At 38.2% G+C, this 18,174-nt stretch overlaps 2 protein-coding genes across 2 annotated transcripts in view; both read left to right on the top strand.

Annotated features, from left to right (window-relative positions):
• The window catches only part of LOC131975401 (NACHT, LRR and PYD domains-containing protein 12-like), a 41,285-nt gene extending 23,359 nt beyond the window's left edge, over positions 1–17,926 (top strand). Inside the window, exons 2-4 of the mRNA XM_059338065.1 lie at positions 15,538–15,711; positions 16,272–16,445; positions 17,193–17,926. Of these exons, the coding sequence (XP_059194048.1) occupies positions 15,581–15,711; positions 16,272–16,445; positions 17,193–17,205 (318 nt within the window). The 5' untranslated portion in view covers positions 15,538–15,580 and the 3' untranslated portion in view covers positions 17,206–17,926. The remainder of the gene's footprint in view (positions 1–15,537; positions 15,712–16,271; positions 16,446–17,192) is intronic.
• On the top strand, positions 9,757–12,533 carry LOC131975396 (NLR family CARD domain-containing protein 3-like). The gene is made up of 2 exons (XM_059338061.1): positions 9,757–9,974; positions 10,741–12,533. Coding segments are annotated over exons 1-2 (1,794 nt in total). The 5' UTR covers positions 9,757–9,973.
• Positions 17,927–18,174: the final 248 nt, after the last annotated feature.

Raw genomic sequence — 18,174 nt, 5'->3', positions numbered from 1 at the left:
TGTTACCATTTTACTGGGTCGTTCACGTGCGTTTTCTTTGTAATTATGATTTCTCAACAGTCAGTGAAGGCAGCACAACTGGAAGTCTTTTTTTCCTTACAGATTTTAGTAAATAAGTAATATTGATTTCTTTGTTTTATATTATTGTAGCTTTGAATAGTAAAAGCATTAAAGTAAAAATAAACGAAAAAATATAATACATCCTTTCTTCATTAGTGTTCAATAAATGAATGCATTATGAATGATCATAAATTGATAAATAATACAGAATGAATTAATACAAATCTATTATTTGCATCAACCTTGGTGTTTCATGCATCATATATTGTTATGTTATTTTCATTGTAATTATTTATATTTATATGATATCTGATTTGTTAAACCAGGTGTATTTCCACAGATGGAAGTAAAGAACTGAAGTGGAGTTTGAAGTGAATTTCAGGTTGTGTTCAGCCAGCAGAGAGCAGCAGAGAGCTAAAGGAAAACTAGACAGTTTCTTTATTAAACTGCTGGAACGTCAACGCAGCCTCTTGTTGACACAGTTGAAGCCTGAACAGTAAAGTGTGCTGTGAAATGCTGACCGTCTCATCACACTGCTAATGAAAGAGTAAAATTACAGCAAAGAAATATATATTTTGTATAGTTGGAGTATTATAAGGAGTTTCTTTAAGCAAAAGAAAACAGGAATACAAGGAAAAGTGAGACATGTTTAGCACATACGAGTATGGTCAAAGTATCAACTCAGGATCCACCATGTTAGTGTATTAATTCATGTTTTTTAATGTGTTTTTTTATTGTTTTTTTTATTTTATTTTATTTTTACTACGGCTGGATATTGTTTCCCGTCATGGTCCCTGTTTTTCTATTGCTGAAAGTACAGAATGCTCCCTCTTTCTTTTTTCTAAGGTTGTCATTTTATTAATTCAATGACAATAAAAAAAATCACAAATAGCGTTTTTTAAATGAATTAATTCAAACTGTGCAGAGTGACATTAAACATATACAGAGGAAGTAGTTACAAGTGATTTGGTAATAATTGACCCAAAGACAAAAGTAGAGATCAAACTTTGTACAAACAATAAACAAGTCAAGTTTATTAAAAGAGGAAAACACATCAGGGAAACTTTGTAATAATGATTTTGTGGGCTACATTAATAAAGTCATGCTTGACATTATCATGATTTTTTAAATAAGAGATCAAAAAACTTGATAATCAATGATCAGTTTAGTGATTCGTCACTTGATGACTGATGATGAAGATCTGAATGATTCTTCCACCATTTGAACTAGTTTCTCTGATTTACTTTTGTGAAACTTAAGAAACTCTGTCAGCTTCAGAAAACATATTTTTTTGGTTGTGAAATGTTGTGATTCAAAGACAAAGTGAAGCATTAATGATAAAAACATGGTGTTTGTCAGCAGTCTGTCCAAACAACAGCCATAAAAGCTCCACAATCCAACCGTTAACTGCACCTTTTCCTCTCAGGAAGAACACAGCAGCAGAGTGATTGTGTTGCACCTGTTGTTGGTTATTGATCAGAGCGTCCGCCCCGTCACCTCTCACCTGTATCACTGCTGCACATACGGACTGTTTGTCTCGTCCTGCAGGTTAAAGTGTCTCCTTATCCTTTACTTTCAGCTGAGTGACGCAGACCATTCAGAAGCTTCAGCAACATGTTTTGATTCTCTCTGGACTTTAACTGCTGCGTAAAGAACTGCTGCAATCACTGTCAACAATTCTAGCTGCTTTGAAACACATGAGAACAGTGGTGGAACATGATTCAATATATTCACTGCACTGCAAGTACACTGTAGAGGTTTTTATACTGAGTGTTCTGCTTTTCAGCTGCTGTATAATTCTTCCCCACTGTGCAGCCAAACATTCAGAGCAGAAGAAGTTTCCACTGCTGTGAAGTCCTGAATTCAACATGTTACTGAACTAAAAGAAGAGAAGTATTACAAGTATCAGGTGTTCCCAGGCCAGATAAATACTGACGTCACGTCCGCCGGTCGACATCGAGCCACAGCTACTGACAAACATCTTGACAGCGTGGGAAAATCCTGTAAAACATCAATTTTAACAGCAACTTAACTGCTGGCCAGATGATTTTATTTGCCTTATGCACCGGGTCCTGCTGTCTGTGAGATGAGATGACCGTGCATTAAAGGCTTTTAGACATCCGACTTGTGGATTTTAAGCAAACCGAGCAAACCTGGAGGAAACCATACCACTGGTAGAGAAACCACATCAGTACAGACTTTCCAGAGCCTAGTTTAATGTTTTAACGTTTTCAATGCAAAGATCGTTTTAACATTTGATTTTGATGCTTTAACATTTTAATGAAAGGTTCGTTTTAACATTTGATTTTGAAATTTTAACGTTTTATTGCAAAGATCGTTTTAACATTTGTTTTTAATTTTTTAACGTTTTAAATGCGAAGATCGTTTTAACATTTGATTTTGATGCTTTAACGTTTTAATGAAAGGTTCGTTTTAACATTTGATTTTAATGTTTTAACGTTTTAAATGCAAAGATCGTTTTAACATGATTCTGATGCTTTAATGTTTTAAATACAAAGATCGATTGAACATTTGTTTTTGAAGTTTTAACGTTTTAATTGCAAAGATCGTTTTAACATTTGTTTTTAATATTTTAACGTTTTAATTGCAAAGATCGTTTCAACATTTGTTTTTAATGTTTTAACGTTTTAAATGCAAAGATCGTTTTAACATTTGATTCTGATGTTTTAACGTTTTAAATGCAAAGATCGTTTTAACATTTGTTTTTAATGTTTTAACGTTTTAAATGCAAAGATCATTTTAACATTTGATTCTGATGCTTTAAGGCTTCAATGCAATGACTGTTTTAACATTTAACTTGGACTGGAAAAGGATTTTAATCAACGGACGTCTGGATTTTAAACATCCAAGTAGTGACGCAACATAAGTGGCATCATGGGTCCACTCACCAAGTGAGTTAAATGCAGACACACTGTAGCAGGGTTCCCAAAATCAGAGGAACAATAATTTTACAATGAACTGACATGATTTGACTAAATTTGCCCATCAATAACTGCCATCTGTAAAGGCTAGAATATGTTTTAAAGTTTACATTTAGGGAGGATTTTCCCTCCATGTAAAATTGTGTTAGTCCCTCACAACGATTATTTCCAAGTTTAGGTCACTTTCATATAACCAGGATAAAGGTGTTCAGACTGTGGACACATGCATTAGAAAATTAAAGTTCATAGAAATGATCAAAGGTAAGGCTTGACTGAAAGAAGACAACTCAATGATCTTGTGGGATAAATGAAGGCTGGATACAGCTTGAAACTTGTGCAGGACATTCACTTTGACTACACTTTAATGAGAAAATATTACTGAGGTTGTAGAAGTAGCAATGCTATGAAAAACAACATAAAAGCTATTGTATTACAAATGAAAGTCCTCTATTCAGACTTAAACTTATTAACATATAAATGCTTCAATAATTTTTTCATCACTACAGATATGTCAACATGTAAACTGCATCATATAATCCACCTTCTTTCAGCCTCTAAATATCAACTAACAACTAATTATTACTCTTAAACTGACAATTCAAACACTTCAGCCGACTCTTCAACTGTTGTCACTGACACATCGTCTATTTGATCACTGATCAGAGGGTCGGTGGTTCGATCCCTGACCATGGCAGCCTACATGTTAAAGTATCCTTGGGCAAGATACTGAACCTTACATTGCTCCGGATTCTGGCAGGTGGCATATGGGCTTAAATTTGTCTCATTAATACCTGTAAAGCCACAGAGTGTGATCTACAAATAGGTGTTTTGCTATCCGCAAATACTAATTTCTAATTTGTAACTTGTATTTTTGTTTTTACAAATAAGTGTCTATTTGTCAATATATTGTGTATATGCAAATACACAAATTTCCATTTGTAAAAAGAAAAAAGACATTTGTAAAACTGAAAATTCAGTTTGTGAAGTGTGACTCTGCATTTGTGAATCATCCATCACACACATCATCTCTTTCCTCAAAGACACATTTTAGAGACGTTCTTGACAAGATCCACACAGATTCACAAAGAAACAGCTGGTGGTTCACAAATGGTCCGCCATAGGATTTTTAACTTCTGTGTTGGTTTTTACAAATAAATCTGTATTTGTGAAAAAAGGGCATTTGTAAAGTTGAAAATTCTGCTTGTGAAGTGTGATTCAGCATCTGTGGATCACTAATCACACACACGCATCTCTTTCCTCAATTACGTATTTTTGAGACGTTCTTGTCGAGATCCACAGAATCACAAAGAAACAGCTGGTGATTCACAAATGGCCGCCCTCCTCAACAGTAGGTGGCAGTGTTGTTATATGCATTGATGGAGCGATTGTTTGGACTCTGTTTAAGGTGGACTTAACTTAACTTAACTAAAGCCATGGTACATAAGGAAATGGAAAATTGGGTATTTATAAATGCATGTATGTATATTTACACAATGAATTTACAAATAAATACTTGTTTCTAAAAACCAAAATACAAGTTACAAATTAGAAATTAGTATTTGTGGATAACAAAACACGTGTGCAAATCAAGGACTATCTGTAGATCAGCCTCTGTGCCTTTACAGGTATTAATGAGACACATTTCAGCCCAGAGTGGCACCATGTAGGGTAGCCTCGGCCACCAGTGTGTGAATGAATGGGCAGATGAGCGCCGTCTGTACTGTAAAGCACTTTAAGTGGTCACAAAGACCAGAAAAGTGCACTGCTTTGATTGTTTAATCTTCACTTGACATTTCAGCTGCTTTCACCTCTCACTTTTCAACGGTTAGTTACACTACAAACTGAAATTCATCTGCCTGCCAGGGTCACTTGTAAAAAAAAACATTTTAGCAGATACTTCAACCCACTTTAGTGCTTTAACTTCAAGTGACAGATCAACTTCTCTTAGTGCTTCAACTTAAACTGCCCTCACAATATCTCACACACATTTGATTCATTCAGTCCAATAACATTTAGAAAGTCTAGAAGAGATGCACAAAATCATTGTATTGAGAAGCAGTGAGTGATGCTGATTCCTCATACAGCATCAGGAGCAGAGAGAAGAGTCAGAACCAGAGCCACAGGATGTCATGCAGGCCTTGAGGGATGAAGTAGATGAAGTCAGAGTCATAATGAAGAACAATATGGAACAAAGACCAAAGGTTGGAGCCCTTCTCAAGGAGTCAGAGGAAATGGAAAATGTGAGTCTTAAGGCAGTAGTTTATCTTCTCTGATTTGTGTGAAAGTTTTATTCACATGATTGTAATATTGCATTTTTGGTGTGCTGCAAAGTTCATTATGCAGTGAGATGTCAATCAAATAAAGAGATTGTTAAACAATGATCTCAGTTTTCACCATCAGCAGGAAAACCTGGAAAAGAGCCCATCCTATACTATTGCTCCCTATACACCAGAAGAGTTTGAAAAGATTTGGAAAAGACTCCTGAAGACTATCAGCTCACACCTGCTCACATCTAAAGACAAGTGTTTAGAGTTTTTAGTCTCACACTGAGATTTTAGACAGACTGTCAATCTTTCAGGGTCACTATTTACAAGACTACAACTAGATTCTTTTAGCAGTTTTTACCTACCATGCAATTTTTTCCCATCATGCTCTTAGTAAAAACTTACAAATGGAGGAGAAGCAGCTTTTGGCTCCAGCTGCTCTAGTGTGTGCAGTGTTTTGTGTTTGAAAAAAAGAAAAAAAAAAGAAGAAGAAGAGAAGACGCTACAAAATCCCCCTCACAAAGCTGGAAAAGGGTTTCTGTTTTCATCACATGAAAAGTTGACTATTTTACAGTAAAAATAGATATAAGGAAGAATAAAGGAAAGGAACATTTTGAAATGAATTCATGATATACATTTATGTCCTATTTAATTATAATGTGTTCAATTGAATAATTATATTTATCAGCTCTATCAACTTTCATTTAGTCAATCATACATTAATCATACATTATTTATTACTTATTATGTAGATATTTATTTATGCATTTTAACTGGGTCTCCTTACTGTTCTCTTTACTAAGAAACATCTAAATATATGACATCACTATATTTTTATTGAGGCATTATTGTGATGTGACTTTTTCCTGTGGAAGTGGTTTTACTGGCCAGTCTGAACCGGGGACCTTTCCCCCGCTCATCTATTGGTTGGTGATTGTGTTACGTCACTGAGACTTGAGATAATATCAAACACGTTTGATATGATCCAAACCAAGACTAGGAAAAGACTGATATGAAACAGAGCAGATTACTACCTTAAACTGAACCATGGAGATGACGGGAGCGCCGTGACTCCAGTAAAACTCCTAGATTTACTAAAGACTTTCAGTTTTTAGTCTGGGACTGGGGAGATCGTTAATAAGACAGAGCATAAGACATGCATCTTCTACCTTACAATTTGTGAAGCACTTGATGGAAGTGTCAACCTCCTGTTGTCTCAGGCTTACATTTTGTTTCATCATAGCAGGAAATATTGCAAAATGTCCTCACATTTAAGACAGAAATTAATGTTAAAAATGTCATTGTTAACAATATACAAATTAGAAACATCACCAAAGTCAAACCAAGCTCCACAGAAACATACTTAAACAGCTCATCCACACTCTTATTTTTTCCTGCTTGGACTATTGCAATTCATTGTTCACTAGTATAAATGATGCAGCAATTACTAGATTACAGTTGGTACAGAATGCAGCAGCAAGACTTCTCACAAACACCCGGCGCAGAGAACACATCGCTCCAGTCCTCGCAGCATTACACTGGCTCCCTGTCTGTTACAGAATTCAGTTTAAAATCCTCTTAATCACCTATAAATCTCTCCATGCTCTAGCTCCACTCTATATTTCAGAACTCTTAACCTCCTACTCTGCACCGAGATCCCTCAGATGTGAAACCACATGCTGTTAAGCGTCCCACGGTTGAGGCTCAAGACAAAGGGAGATCACACCTTATACTACTATATGACTGTTGTAGCTCCAACGCTGTGGAACAAGCTCCCCCTCAGTATCACAACAGCTGAGCCTGTGTATCACTTTAAATAGCTTTTAAAAACCCACATGTACAGACTGGCATTTGTGCAATAATACTAATGTTTTAACACATATTTTAAGTTTTGATTATATTATTTTATCTAATTCTTGTTCACTGTTTTGATGATGTTCTCTTATTTTTGTTTTAACTGTTGTATTGCCTCAATGATATTGTATTTTGTAAAGCACCTTGTAACCCTGGTTTTGAAAGGTGCTATAGAAATAAATGAATGAATGAATGAATAAATAAATAAATAAACAAATGTAGTTAAAAAAACAGTTAAAGCTAAATCTTAAATCTAAATCTTAATATTAATCTAAATGTCATTTCATCATTTTATGTTACAGTACAAAATAGTGATATGAATTACTGTTTATCAGACCATAAATGACACAAACATCAACTAGGTAGTGCAGCCCATCACTAGGAAACTGTGCTTGTGGTTTTAATATTCAGTGTGTGTTTTTCCGTTCCTCTGTCAACATGTTGTTATATCATTTCTGTACAAAGCTGCTCTCAGTGACATTTGATTCAGGTATTTTGAGAGGATGGAGCTTATGAACTTTCAGTGGCACATTGATGACTTTGAGGTCTGTTCTTGTGTCAGGAATACACACTGTCTTACTTACTTCAGTGTATTATCTTGTCTCCCTCCCTGCTCAGGCTCAGGGCTTCACACATACAACTCAGGATATAAAGACCTGCTGGTGGAAGATCGTCAAACTGACTGTGGTCTTCCTCATCCTCATCCTCATCCTCATCTTTATCATCATCCTCATCCTGCTGGCCACCAGAGTCATCTCTGTCAGTGCCCCTGTGCCTCCTGTAGTCACTCCCACCGTCAAGCCAGAAACTCTCACACACACATATAATGTACATACAGACACAGATCAGAAAGAAACACATCCCTATTGCAAAGTACAAAAGCATTTGCACCTTAAATAATAGTGATTGTTGTGTCATCTGAATTTTGAATTCTGATGGAATAAACACTAATAAAGATTATTGGGCATGGTATGGGTAAAACATGCCAATGTATTCTTGTTGAGTTTGATACCAACGCACACTGAACCCTTTGCTTCAGTGACTTCTCAAAATGAGCTTCCATGCTCACAGAATAGAAAGTAGAATATTCTACTGCTCAGAAAAGAAAAGTAATACTGTGCCTGATATTGGAAAGTAAAATTGCACATGGTCATGAAAGTAGTGTTATGAATTAAGTTTGTGTTCTTAAGAGTAACACACATAATGCATAGAACTAGGAGAACGTATTATTTCAATGGGTCTAGACCAAGTCACCTGTTAGCTTTAAGACTGACACATAATGAAAAATATTCTAACATTATGACCATTAAATCACACCATCGCACTTTAACTGAACCTGGTGAAATTAATATGGCATTTAAAACATTCTATACTCCCACATAGTGTTTTTCTGAGGTAGTAAATCAAGTGAGAAATTTCAAATTTTGCATTGAAATGAATAAAACAGTTTAAGGCACTTCCTGGTTTGTCTCCCTGCTCAGACCAGGAGTGTCGCCTGATAAGCACTCACACTGTGTGTGTGAGTGCTTATCAGGCACAAACACACACACACACACATACTTGTAAATGGAGAGGGGAGGAGCAAGACTGACTACCTGTAAGTGAAAGTATCAGTCAGCTCAGACTCCATTTTGAGTCGACACAACAGAACAGGGAGGAGGACAACTTGAAGCTGAGGCGAGGTGAGTTTTAATCCAGCACACAAAGTCATGATGGCTGAAAAAAACACAGTAGACCTGCTGTAAACAAAGAAAACAAGCACAGAGGTAATTAAAGAGGAGTGCTGAGTGTGTGTGTGTGTGTGTGTGTGGGTGTCTGTGTGTGTGTGTGTGTGTGTGTGTGTGTGTGTGTGTGTTCTTATTCTCTAAGTCCTGGTGTGAATCTCTTTTAATGTTCTGTTAACAGTCAGTGTTACTGTTTCACCTCTTCAGACTTCAGATCAGAAGATGAATAATTGTGTGGAGGAAGAGGAGGACGGAGCAGAGTCTCTATTTTCAGGCTGTCTGTCTATGAAGAGTGACGGGTCCATGATTCAACCTCTGACCTTCAGTAATGAACCTGGACCCTCAGACACAGAGTAAGAACTGCTACAAACTCATCATTAATAAAATAATCTGATTATGGGAAGTGCATGCCTCATGTGAATTTGGGAGCAATTGAAACAAAAATAAACTTGAATGTCGGCCAACAATGTTAACAGAGCATAAAAATTAACTGAACAAATAACATCAACAATAAACAATAAATTGTTTTCTAAAACAGAAAGGTGTTCTTTGTGGTTTTCTGTCCAGACTTCTGTCTAGTCTTGACTTGTATTGCATTATTCCCAACCCTGTTTTTGTGGCTACAATAGTTTAACATCTCCTATCTGGAAAAATTTTTAAAAAAAAATACTGAATGATCTTGAAATGTGAACAAGTCTAAAGTTTTTCTTCTTTATTGTGTTTTGTAAATGGCTTTTTATTTAGTATATCCGATAAAGTTTATTTTGAAAGGAGTGTCAGTATGATAGATAGATATGATAACCGTAACTAATAAATGTAACACTCACAGTGTTTTGTATTAAATTGCAGCAGTATGGGAGAAAGTGTTTTCACTTTAGTGATAAAGAAATGTGTTGACAGAAAGAGGAAGAGGAGTGATGAGGAGGAGCAGCCGTCCTGCTGTGCTTCCTGTCAGGACGTCCTGAAGGATCCCGTCTCTACCAGCTGTGGACACTGGTTCTGCAGAGCGTGCATCAGCTCATACTGGGACCAGTCTGCTTCACCAGGAGACTCCTCCTGTCCCCAGTGTGGACAGAGATCCAGAAGGAGACTGGGACTGCAGACAGCCAGTCAGAGCAGCACTGAACAAAGTGAGACTGTCCCTCTGTCTGCTGATGTCTTCATGTCACATGTTTAACAGGCTCCTCTCACTGCAACAACCTCTGCTAACAAACATTCTCTGCTTCAGGTTAGAAGCTGCAGCTTTCAGCATGCTTGTCTCTTGCTGGTTTTACATGTAACAGGGTCCGGCCTGAGATGATCTCCTCCCTTAAACCAAAGCCATGTCTGTAACTAAACTGACTGGATCAACACGTGTGTCTCTGCTCCAACCAGAGAGAAAGTTCTCTGTGTTGAACTCTCAGTGCTTTAGGAGCTTCTCACTGAATCTTTGTGGTTTGGAGTTTATTTCTCCTCGTGTGTCCCAGTTTATACTTCAAGATATCAGATTTATTTTACGTTTTACTGATTTAAACCACTCAGTAATATGTGAAATGAAGCATTCCAGAGCCTTGTTAACTTACTACTGATTTAAACAAACATCTTGTGTTGCTGCTGCTTCACATAAAAGTTTTCTACTGACAAAAGCTGCTGAGCTGCTGAGGCTCAGCCTCCTGCTGTCAATCAAACAACCAACACACAGTCAGAGGCTGAGAGGAAAAGGAGCATTTCTAATGTTCCCCCACAAAACATCTTTTTCAATAAATGTAAAAATCACTTTGATGTTATTCTGTTGCTCAAGAACAGATGATTACTTAATAAACTTTACTACTTTATATGTTCTTATATGGATTCTTCATATTGGTAATAAATATAATGATTTTGACTCATTGCTTTTCATCTTGTTCCATTTTTTAGTGTCTGGCGGTCTGCAGGAGGTTTTAGATGAACATAAGATCAGTCTGAGGAGGAGATGTGAACGTGTGACTGAAGGAAGTGATGCAACAGGAAGTGGAACCCTCCTCAACAGGATCTACACTGAGCTCTACATCACAGAGGGACAGAGTGAAGAGGTTAATACCCAACATGAGGTGAGGCAGCTGGAGACAGCTTCCAAGAAGAAGACTGTCCACGACGCTCCAATCAAGTGCCAGGACATCTTTAAAGCCTTACCTGACCAACAGGGACACATCAGAGTGGTTCTGACGAACGGCGTCGCTGGCGTTGGAAAAACCTTCTCGGTGCAGAAGTTCAGTCTGGACTGGGCAGAGGGTTTGGAGAACCAAGATGTCAGTGTGGTGATTCTGCTTTCGTTCAGGGAGCTGAACTTGATCAGAGATGAGCAGTACAGTCTTCTGGAGCTGCTCCATGTTTTCCATCCAACATTACAGAAGGTCCCAGCAGAGAAGCTCGCCGTCTGTAAACTTCTGTTCATCTTTGACGGCCTGGATGAAAGCAGACTTTCTCTGGATTTCAACAAGAAGAAAATTGTCTCTGATGTGACACAGAAGTCATCGGTCAACGTGCTGCTGACAAACCTCATCGAGGGGAATCTGCTTCCCTCGGCTCTCGTCTGGATAACTTCCCGACCTGCAGCGGCCAATCAGATCCCTCCTGCATGTGTTGACAGGGTGACAGAAGTACGAGGCTTCACTGACGCCCAGAAGGAGGAGTACTTCAGGAGGAGGGTCAGTGATGAAGAGCGCTCCAGCACAATCATCTCACACATCCAGACATCGAGGAGCCTCTACATCATGTGTCTGATCCCAGTCTTCTGCTGGATCACTGCTACAGTTCTGGACCACATGTTGACTACGGAGCAGAGAGGAGAGCTGCCCAAGACCCTGACTGACCTGTACTCACACTTCCTGCTGGTTCAGACCAAGAAGAAGAAGCAGAAGTATGCTGAGGGACATGAGACGAGTCCACAGGAGCTGATGGAGGCTGACAGAGAAGTTCTTCTGAAGCTGGGGAGGCTGGCGTTTGAACAGCTGCAGGAAGGAAACATCATGTTCTACCAAGAAGACCTGGAGCGCTGTGGTCTGGATGTCACAGAGGCCTCGGTGTACTCAGGAGTTTGTACAGAGATCTTCAAAAGAGAGAGTGTGATCTTCCAGAAAACAGTCTACTGCTTCGTTCATCTGAGCATTCAGGAGTTTCTGGCTGCAGTCTACCTGTTCCACTGTTACACCAACAGGAACACAGAGGTACTGAAGGCTTTTCTGGGAAAGAAATTTGTTGCTTCATCCCTGGATGACTTCCTGATGGGAGCACTGATGAAAGCCTTGAGGAGTAAAAATGGCCACCTGGACCTGTTTGTTCGCTTCCTTCATGGCCTCTCTCTGGAGTCCAACCAGAGACTGTTAGGAGGCCTGCTGGGTCACACAGACAACAGTCCAGAAGTCATCCAGAGAGTCATCAAGAACCTGAAGCAAAAGAAGATCAATGTCTCTCCTGACAGAAGCATCAACATCTTCCACTGTCTGTTGGAGATGAACGACCTCTCAGTCCATCAGGTGATCGAGAAGTTCCTGAAGTCAAAGAACAGATCAAGGAAGAAACTCTCTATGATCCACTGCTCAGCTCTGGCCTACATGCTGCAGATATCAGAGGAGGTTCTGGATGAGTTTAACCCGAATAACTACAACACATCAGAGGAGGGAAAACGGAGACTGATTCCAGCTGTGAGGAACTGCAGGAAAGCTGTGTAAGTCCAGATGTGATCATCAACATTATACAGCAATGTAAAGCTGAAGCATCAGTGTGAGAGTAAAGATACACACTTTACACACATGCACAGTATAAAACTTGCAGAATACAAACATTTTCTTGAACTGCCATTAAATCTGCGTGTTGGAAAATAAATCTATATTAAACTACATTAAACTGCCGATGTCATCATCTACTATCAGTCTCTGTTGGAGTGATGGAGGCTTCATACAAATCTAGCCCAGAAAACTAAAGAGTGTGTGCTAAAAATGTTTTCACACTCATCATTTAATCACAACACACAGCCTGTTTTACATTGTATACAGTGTCTGCATCATGTTTCTATAACATGTCTATTTATTATTGTTTTATAGACACACAGACCTGAATACTTGTCCTCTTCTGGAAATTGTCACTTGAGCTTTCATTCAATTGTTTCCATCATATTTCTTTTCAACAGTTTCTGAACTATTTTGTATGAAGAAATGTTTCACAGTTTATACAGAATCTATAATTATTGCTTGTTTTGAGAGGATGTGAAGGGATGCCATCCTCCATGTTTTAGAACAAAACATCTTTCTCTCTTTAATAGAAGGTCCAACTTTATATTTAGTTCCCAACAATGAATTTATTTTCACAGGTTTTCCAGCATTATAAATGTTGTTTGATTTAAACATTCAGGAATCTCTCTTTTAGTATTTGAATGGACCGGTTTGTAAACAGTGGTTTATTCCAGAACTACTTCAGTAAGGTTCACTGATAGAGAGCGTTTTTTAAAGCGTGTCCCTATTTTAGATAAACCTTCATGGTGCCAATAAACCCCGGCAGCCCGCCCAGGTTTAGTTCATGTTTGGAAAACACTGAAAATACAAGTTGTGTTTAGTGGCGTGACGATGTTGGCACAGGTTGTTTGATGTTTGATCATTTTTAATTTGCCAGAACGTGTGTAAATGACAAATCTAGCTTCAGCCAGTTGGTCACGGAATCAAACCAGTTTATCTGAATGGACTGGCAAAACCAAGAATCAACACAACTCTAAAAAGCTGTTTTCATTGAATTTGCAGCTGCAGTCTTTGTCCTGTTCAGACCTGCATTAACGTGTGTCTGAGGGTGATCTGATCACAAGTGGACTGCTCCAAACAGATTTGTGTACACCTGGCATTAGAATATGTCTCCACATGTGTCACATCTCCACATCTGCTCTGTATGCAAATAAACAAATCATTAAGTCAAGGCTAATACAGCAGTTGATGTGGCATTTCATTATAGGAAAGTCTGTTATAATCTCTACATAATAGTGACTTTGGGGTTATTTAAAGAACCTATACATGTGGTCTGCCTGTGTATTTATCAGCTGATTTCCTCAGACAGCAGCTCATCACACAGTCAGCTGCTGGGACCTCCAGGTTCACTCTGCTAGTGAACCAGAGCTCCAGAGCTTCAGTTCAGTGGTCAGATTTTTAGCTCCAAAACATGAACTACAGCCTGTTTAACTCCACTTGAGGAAAACACTTTGTAAATACATTAAACTATAGATAGTTATCATATAAATACAACAGGATTCATTAAATCAAATCAATGGAAGATAAGGTGAAAGTGTTACAATTAAATATGTTCTATTATCTATAATCACAGACTTTCTAAGTGTGGACTCTCTGAGACTCTCTGTGAAGTCGTGGCCTCAGCTCTGAAGTCCAACCCCTCCCATCTGAGAGAGCTGCACCTGAGAGGAGACAAGATCCTCAACCTTTACCTGGATGATTCAGCAGTGAAGCGGCTGTGTGCTGGACTGGAGAGTCCAAACTGCAGACTGGAGACTCTGAGGTCAGTTCCTGTGTTGTGCTCACACACAATATATATCTGCTGAATTTAAATCACGATTGAAGTTTCAGATTTAGTTTGGTTCATTTGTTTTCTCAGTTTGCCTGAGCACAGATCTATAACCCAGTTTGTCAGTCCGTTCTCTTTCACTTGGACTCATATCACAGAAATCCTTGTTGTCAGGCTTCAGCTCATGTGTTTGGGTCTGAACCACCAGTGGTTTGGACCAGTCAGTGTCCTGTGAGGAGCTACTGGTTGCTATGGCGATGCTTTAGATGTGTGTGATGACAACAGTTTGTTGAAAACAATAATGTCGCTCAGGTCAAATCTTTATTGTTGTTGTATGAAACAATGAAACAGAGAAAGAGGCGAGCGAAGGTGCTGCACAATATCAGTTAGATTAAAACAGAGTTTTTCTTCATTAAAGGAAGATCAAAGAACACTGAAGGCTTTTCCTGATGGAAGATGTTTTAGCTCTTCTCCCAACTGGCTTCAGCAGCCTGTGATAGACGCTGATAGACACATAGTTCATCCAATCACCTGGCAGGTAGTTTTTGAAAGTGTCTGACCTTTTTCAAACTGTTTCCAAAGACCATTTCTCAGATGGTTCTGTGGAACAAACTGTCTGGCAGCGTCAGGTTCCCTGAACAGCTGCTTTCACTGTAAATAGTCAATAATTAAACAAAGACTTTGTGAAACTCTGTCTGTCAGGACCATCAATAATGAGCTGCAGGTGACTTTGTTCAGGGAGATGCTAAATTAAATGTTGGATGAAGAGAACATGTATCTCACTTTACTCTGAACATCTGATCCAGTTCTAAAGAGGACTGAGGATGAAGCAGAGCTCACACTCAGTCAGAAGGTGAATTAACTTCAATTATTATCTTTGTCTTATTTGTTTCATTTCAATACCAAAGACAACATCTGCTTTAGTATTTTTCATAATTTGACATGATTGTTATGAATAAGGGGAGACAGAAAAGAAGGAAAGTAACAACAGCACATTTTAATCCAACATGTCTGATTTGATGTCAGTGTTCTCACACAACTTGTTTTAACCTCCATCATGAAGAGTTCAGGTTGTTCATTTTAAACCTTCTTCAGCTCTGAATATATTATTAAACACTGAATGATTTCAAGCAGGAAGTTTGTCTTCTAAAGTCACATCATTTATTCTTTATTCAGATTGAGGAGATGCTGGTTGTCAGAGATCAGCTGTGATTCTCTGATGTCAGCTCTGAAGTCCAACCCCTCCCATCTGAGACAGCTGGAGCTGAGTGAGAACTACCTGTATGATTCAGGATTGAAGCTGCTGTGTGATTTTCTGCAGAGTCCAAACTGCAGACTGGAGACTCTGGGGTCAGTTCACTAACTGTTACTTTTTGAGATCTAATAAGTTTCATTAACAATGGAACTTTATTCATGTACAAACAACATTTCATAACAATCAGGGTTGTAAGATCCCTTTTGTTTATGTAAATATATTGTGTTTCTTAAATAAACTGTAAAAATGTCCGCTGTTAGTTAAAGTAAATTCATGTTCATAATTTTTGGAAAATGGTCACATCTGTATACAGAATATCATCTGAACTAATATTTGTTTTCAGTTAATAAGTAATTGATGAGGTCATTTTAATGTTTTCTGAAGTAAAGTATCATTACCGTTCTAATATTGATCCTCTAGTGACAGACCTGACTGAGAGCAGCAGCATGTTATTAATCTGTGGTGACATTTGGATGATGTCTGTAGAAGGCTGACATCATGATGATCCTCAATAACACAATTACAGTCACTCTACTCATTTTAGAGAAAAGATATTTGATTATGACACATTCATTTCAAGCTACATATTAAACATCTGAACGCATCTGAAGAGTTATAGATTTATTTTTATCTGCATCATATATTCTTTATTCAGATTGAGGGGCAGCATGTTGTCAGAGATCAGCTGTGCGTCTCTGTCCTCAACTCTGAAGTCCAACCCCTCCCATCTGAGAGAGCTGGACCTGAGAGAGAACAACCTGCAGGATTCAGACATGAAGCTGCTGTGTGATCTGAAGGAGAGTCCACACTGCAGACTGGAGACTCTGAGGTCAGTAGAGGGTTTCAGCAGTATTGGACTGAACACAGTTAGTATCAGAGAAAGATCCAGTATTTCCTGTAAACCTTCTCAGTGAAGCTGTGAGAGGAGAATGGTGACAGAAACACACAGAGAGAACAGTCAGCCAATCAGGTCAGCCAGAAGCTTGTTGAGATCATGTGTTTGAGTTGTTTGTTCATGTCTCCAGGAAATAAATGTGGATTACAGCTGACAGCATCACAACATGTACAGACAGTTGTCCTCATTATCAAACCTGATCTCAAAGTGTTTGTTCTCTCATTTCAACATTAAACAGTTGATGAGTTCATCTTCGTCATAGCTCTGAGATCAGTCTGACTGAAGCCTCTTGTTTCATAGAACCATCATTATATTTAGTAACCATGTGGTCTCTCTACAGAGCAGAACCTGCTGAAGTCCAGAGTTTACAGTTGATGTTTCACTGCTCAGGCTTTAACATCATTTATATATCTGTCAGACAGACTCCATATTGACACATTTGTAATATTTAAGAGTTAATGACATCAGATGTGACTGAGACTCTGGTTTTTAACAGCTTTGAACCCAAACAGCAGTAAATCGCTCATTAAAGTGGGCAGTGAATATCTCTGTTTCTGTGGTGATGATGCGTTCAGGACTCTCTGTTTATTTCCACTGTGTAGTGAAACAGACTTGATTCTAATGAAGAGAGTCTCTGTTAACACTGATTTATCACTTCTGTTGTCTGTCTTCTCTCATCAGGTGGAAGGATTGATCTCTGTCAGAGTGAGTGATCATAAAGGTGGATGTAATGAGACACAAAGTCCAGTCCCCCGTCCTCCCTGTGAGTCCCTCTGGATCTGAGTACCATCAGAGTCTCTGGACTCCTCTGCTGCTGCTCTGTCCTCCTACAGCGTCTCTGCAGACACACTGAGACTCCTCCACCTCCGTCTGTTGTTCTATTCATTCATATAATCTGAGTTTCTGCAGATTAGTTCTGTTTATGACAACATGACTGGACATCAACACATGGAAATAGATATTTCTGCTTTGTTTTCCGATGCAGCGCCTCCCTGTGGAGTGACACGGTATTTCAGTTAATTTCCACAGATTACTAAGTAAAATAAGTTGATTTTACCTTATTACTACCACTATCAGCCGTTTCTCATATATAACAGATACAAGATATTTGCTTGTAACAAACTTCAGTTAAGTTTCTCAACTGAAAACAAACAGATCGTGTTTAATGTTCTTGTCCTGTTACTGAACACTGCTGAGTTTATGTTTGCTGTAGTTTGAAGAATGTTGCTTGTATTTTTATTCTACATTTTTAATGGTGCTACTCAGAAACCATTTTCTTTGAGTTGCTACAGTTGGATGTTTGAGCTTTACTGTGCAGAGTTTGATACCAGGAGGCTGTTTATACATTTGTCTGGTGTCTCTCTGCTTATTGGAAATAAGAAATAGAAATTTTGTTTTTATTTATATATGAATAAAAACTTGTGAAAATATTGTGGTTCTGATTTTTTTTTTTTTTTTTTTTTACTTCTAAACCCTATGCTATCCCAGACAAAAATTCTCAACTTCAAACAATTAAAAAACTACTATACTATTATTTGACTATTTAAATATTTTTTATTTTTTAGTAAAAAATATATTACATATTGTTGCCATTTTACTGGGTCGTACACGTGCGTTTTCTTTGTAATTATGATTTCTCAACAGTCAGTGAAGGCAGCACAAC

The sequence above is a fragment of the Centropristis striata genome, chromosome 7 (genome assembly GCF_030273125.1).
Source record: "Centropristis striata isolate RG_2023a ecotype Rhode Island chromosome 7, C.striata_1.0, whole genome shotgun sequence".
Lineage (NCBI taxonomy): Eukaryota > Metazoa > Chordata > Actinopteri > Perciformes > Serranidae > Centropristis > Centropristis striata.
This window is presented reverse-complemented; position numbering and strand designations above follow the sequence as displayed.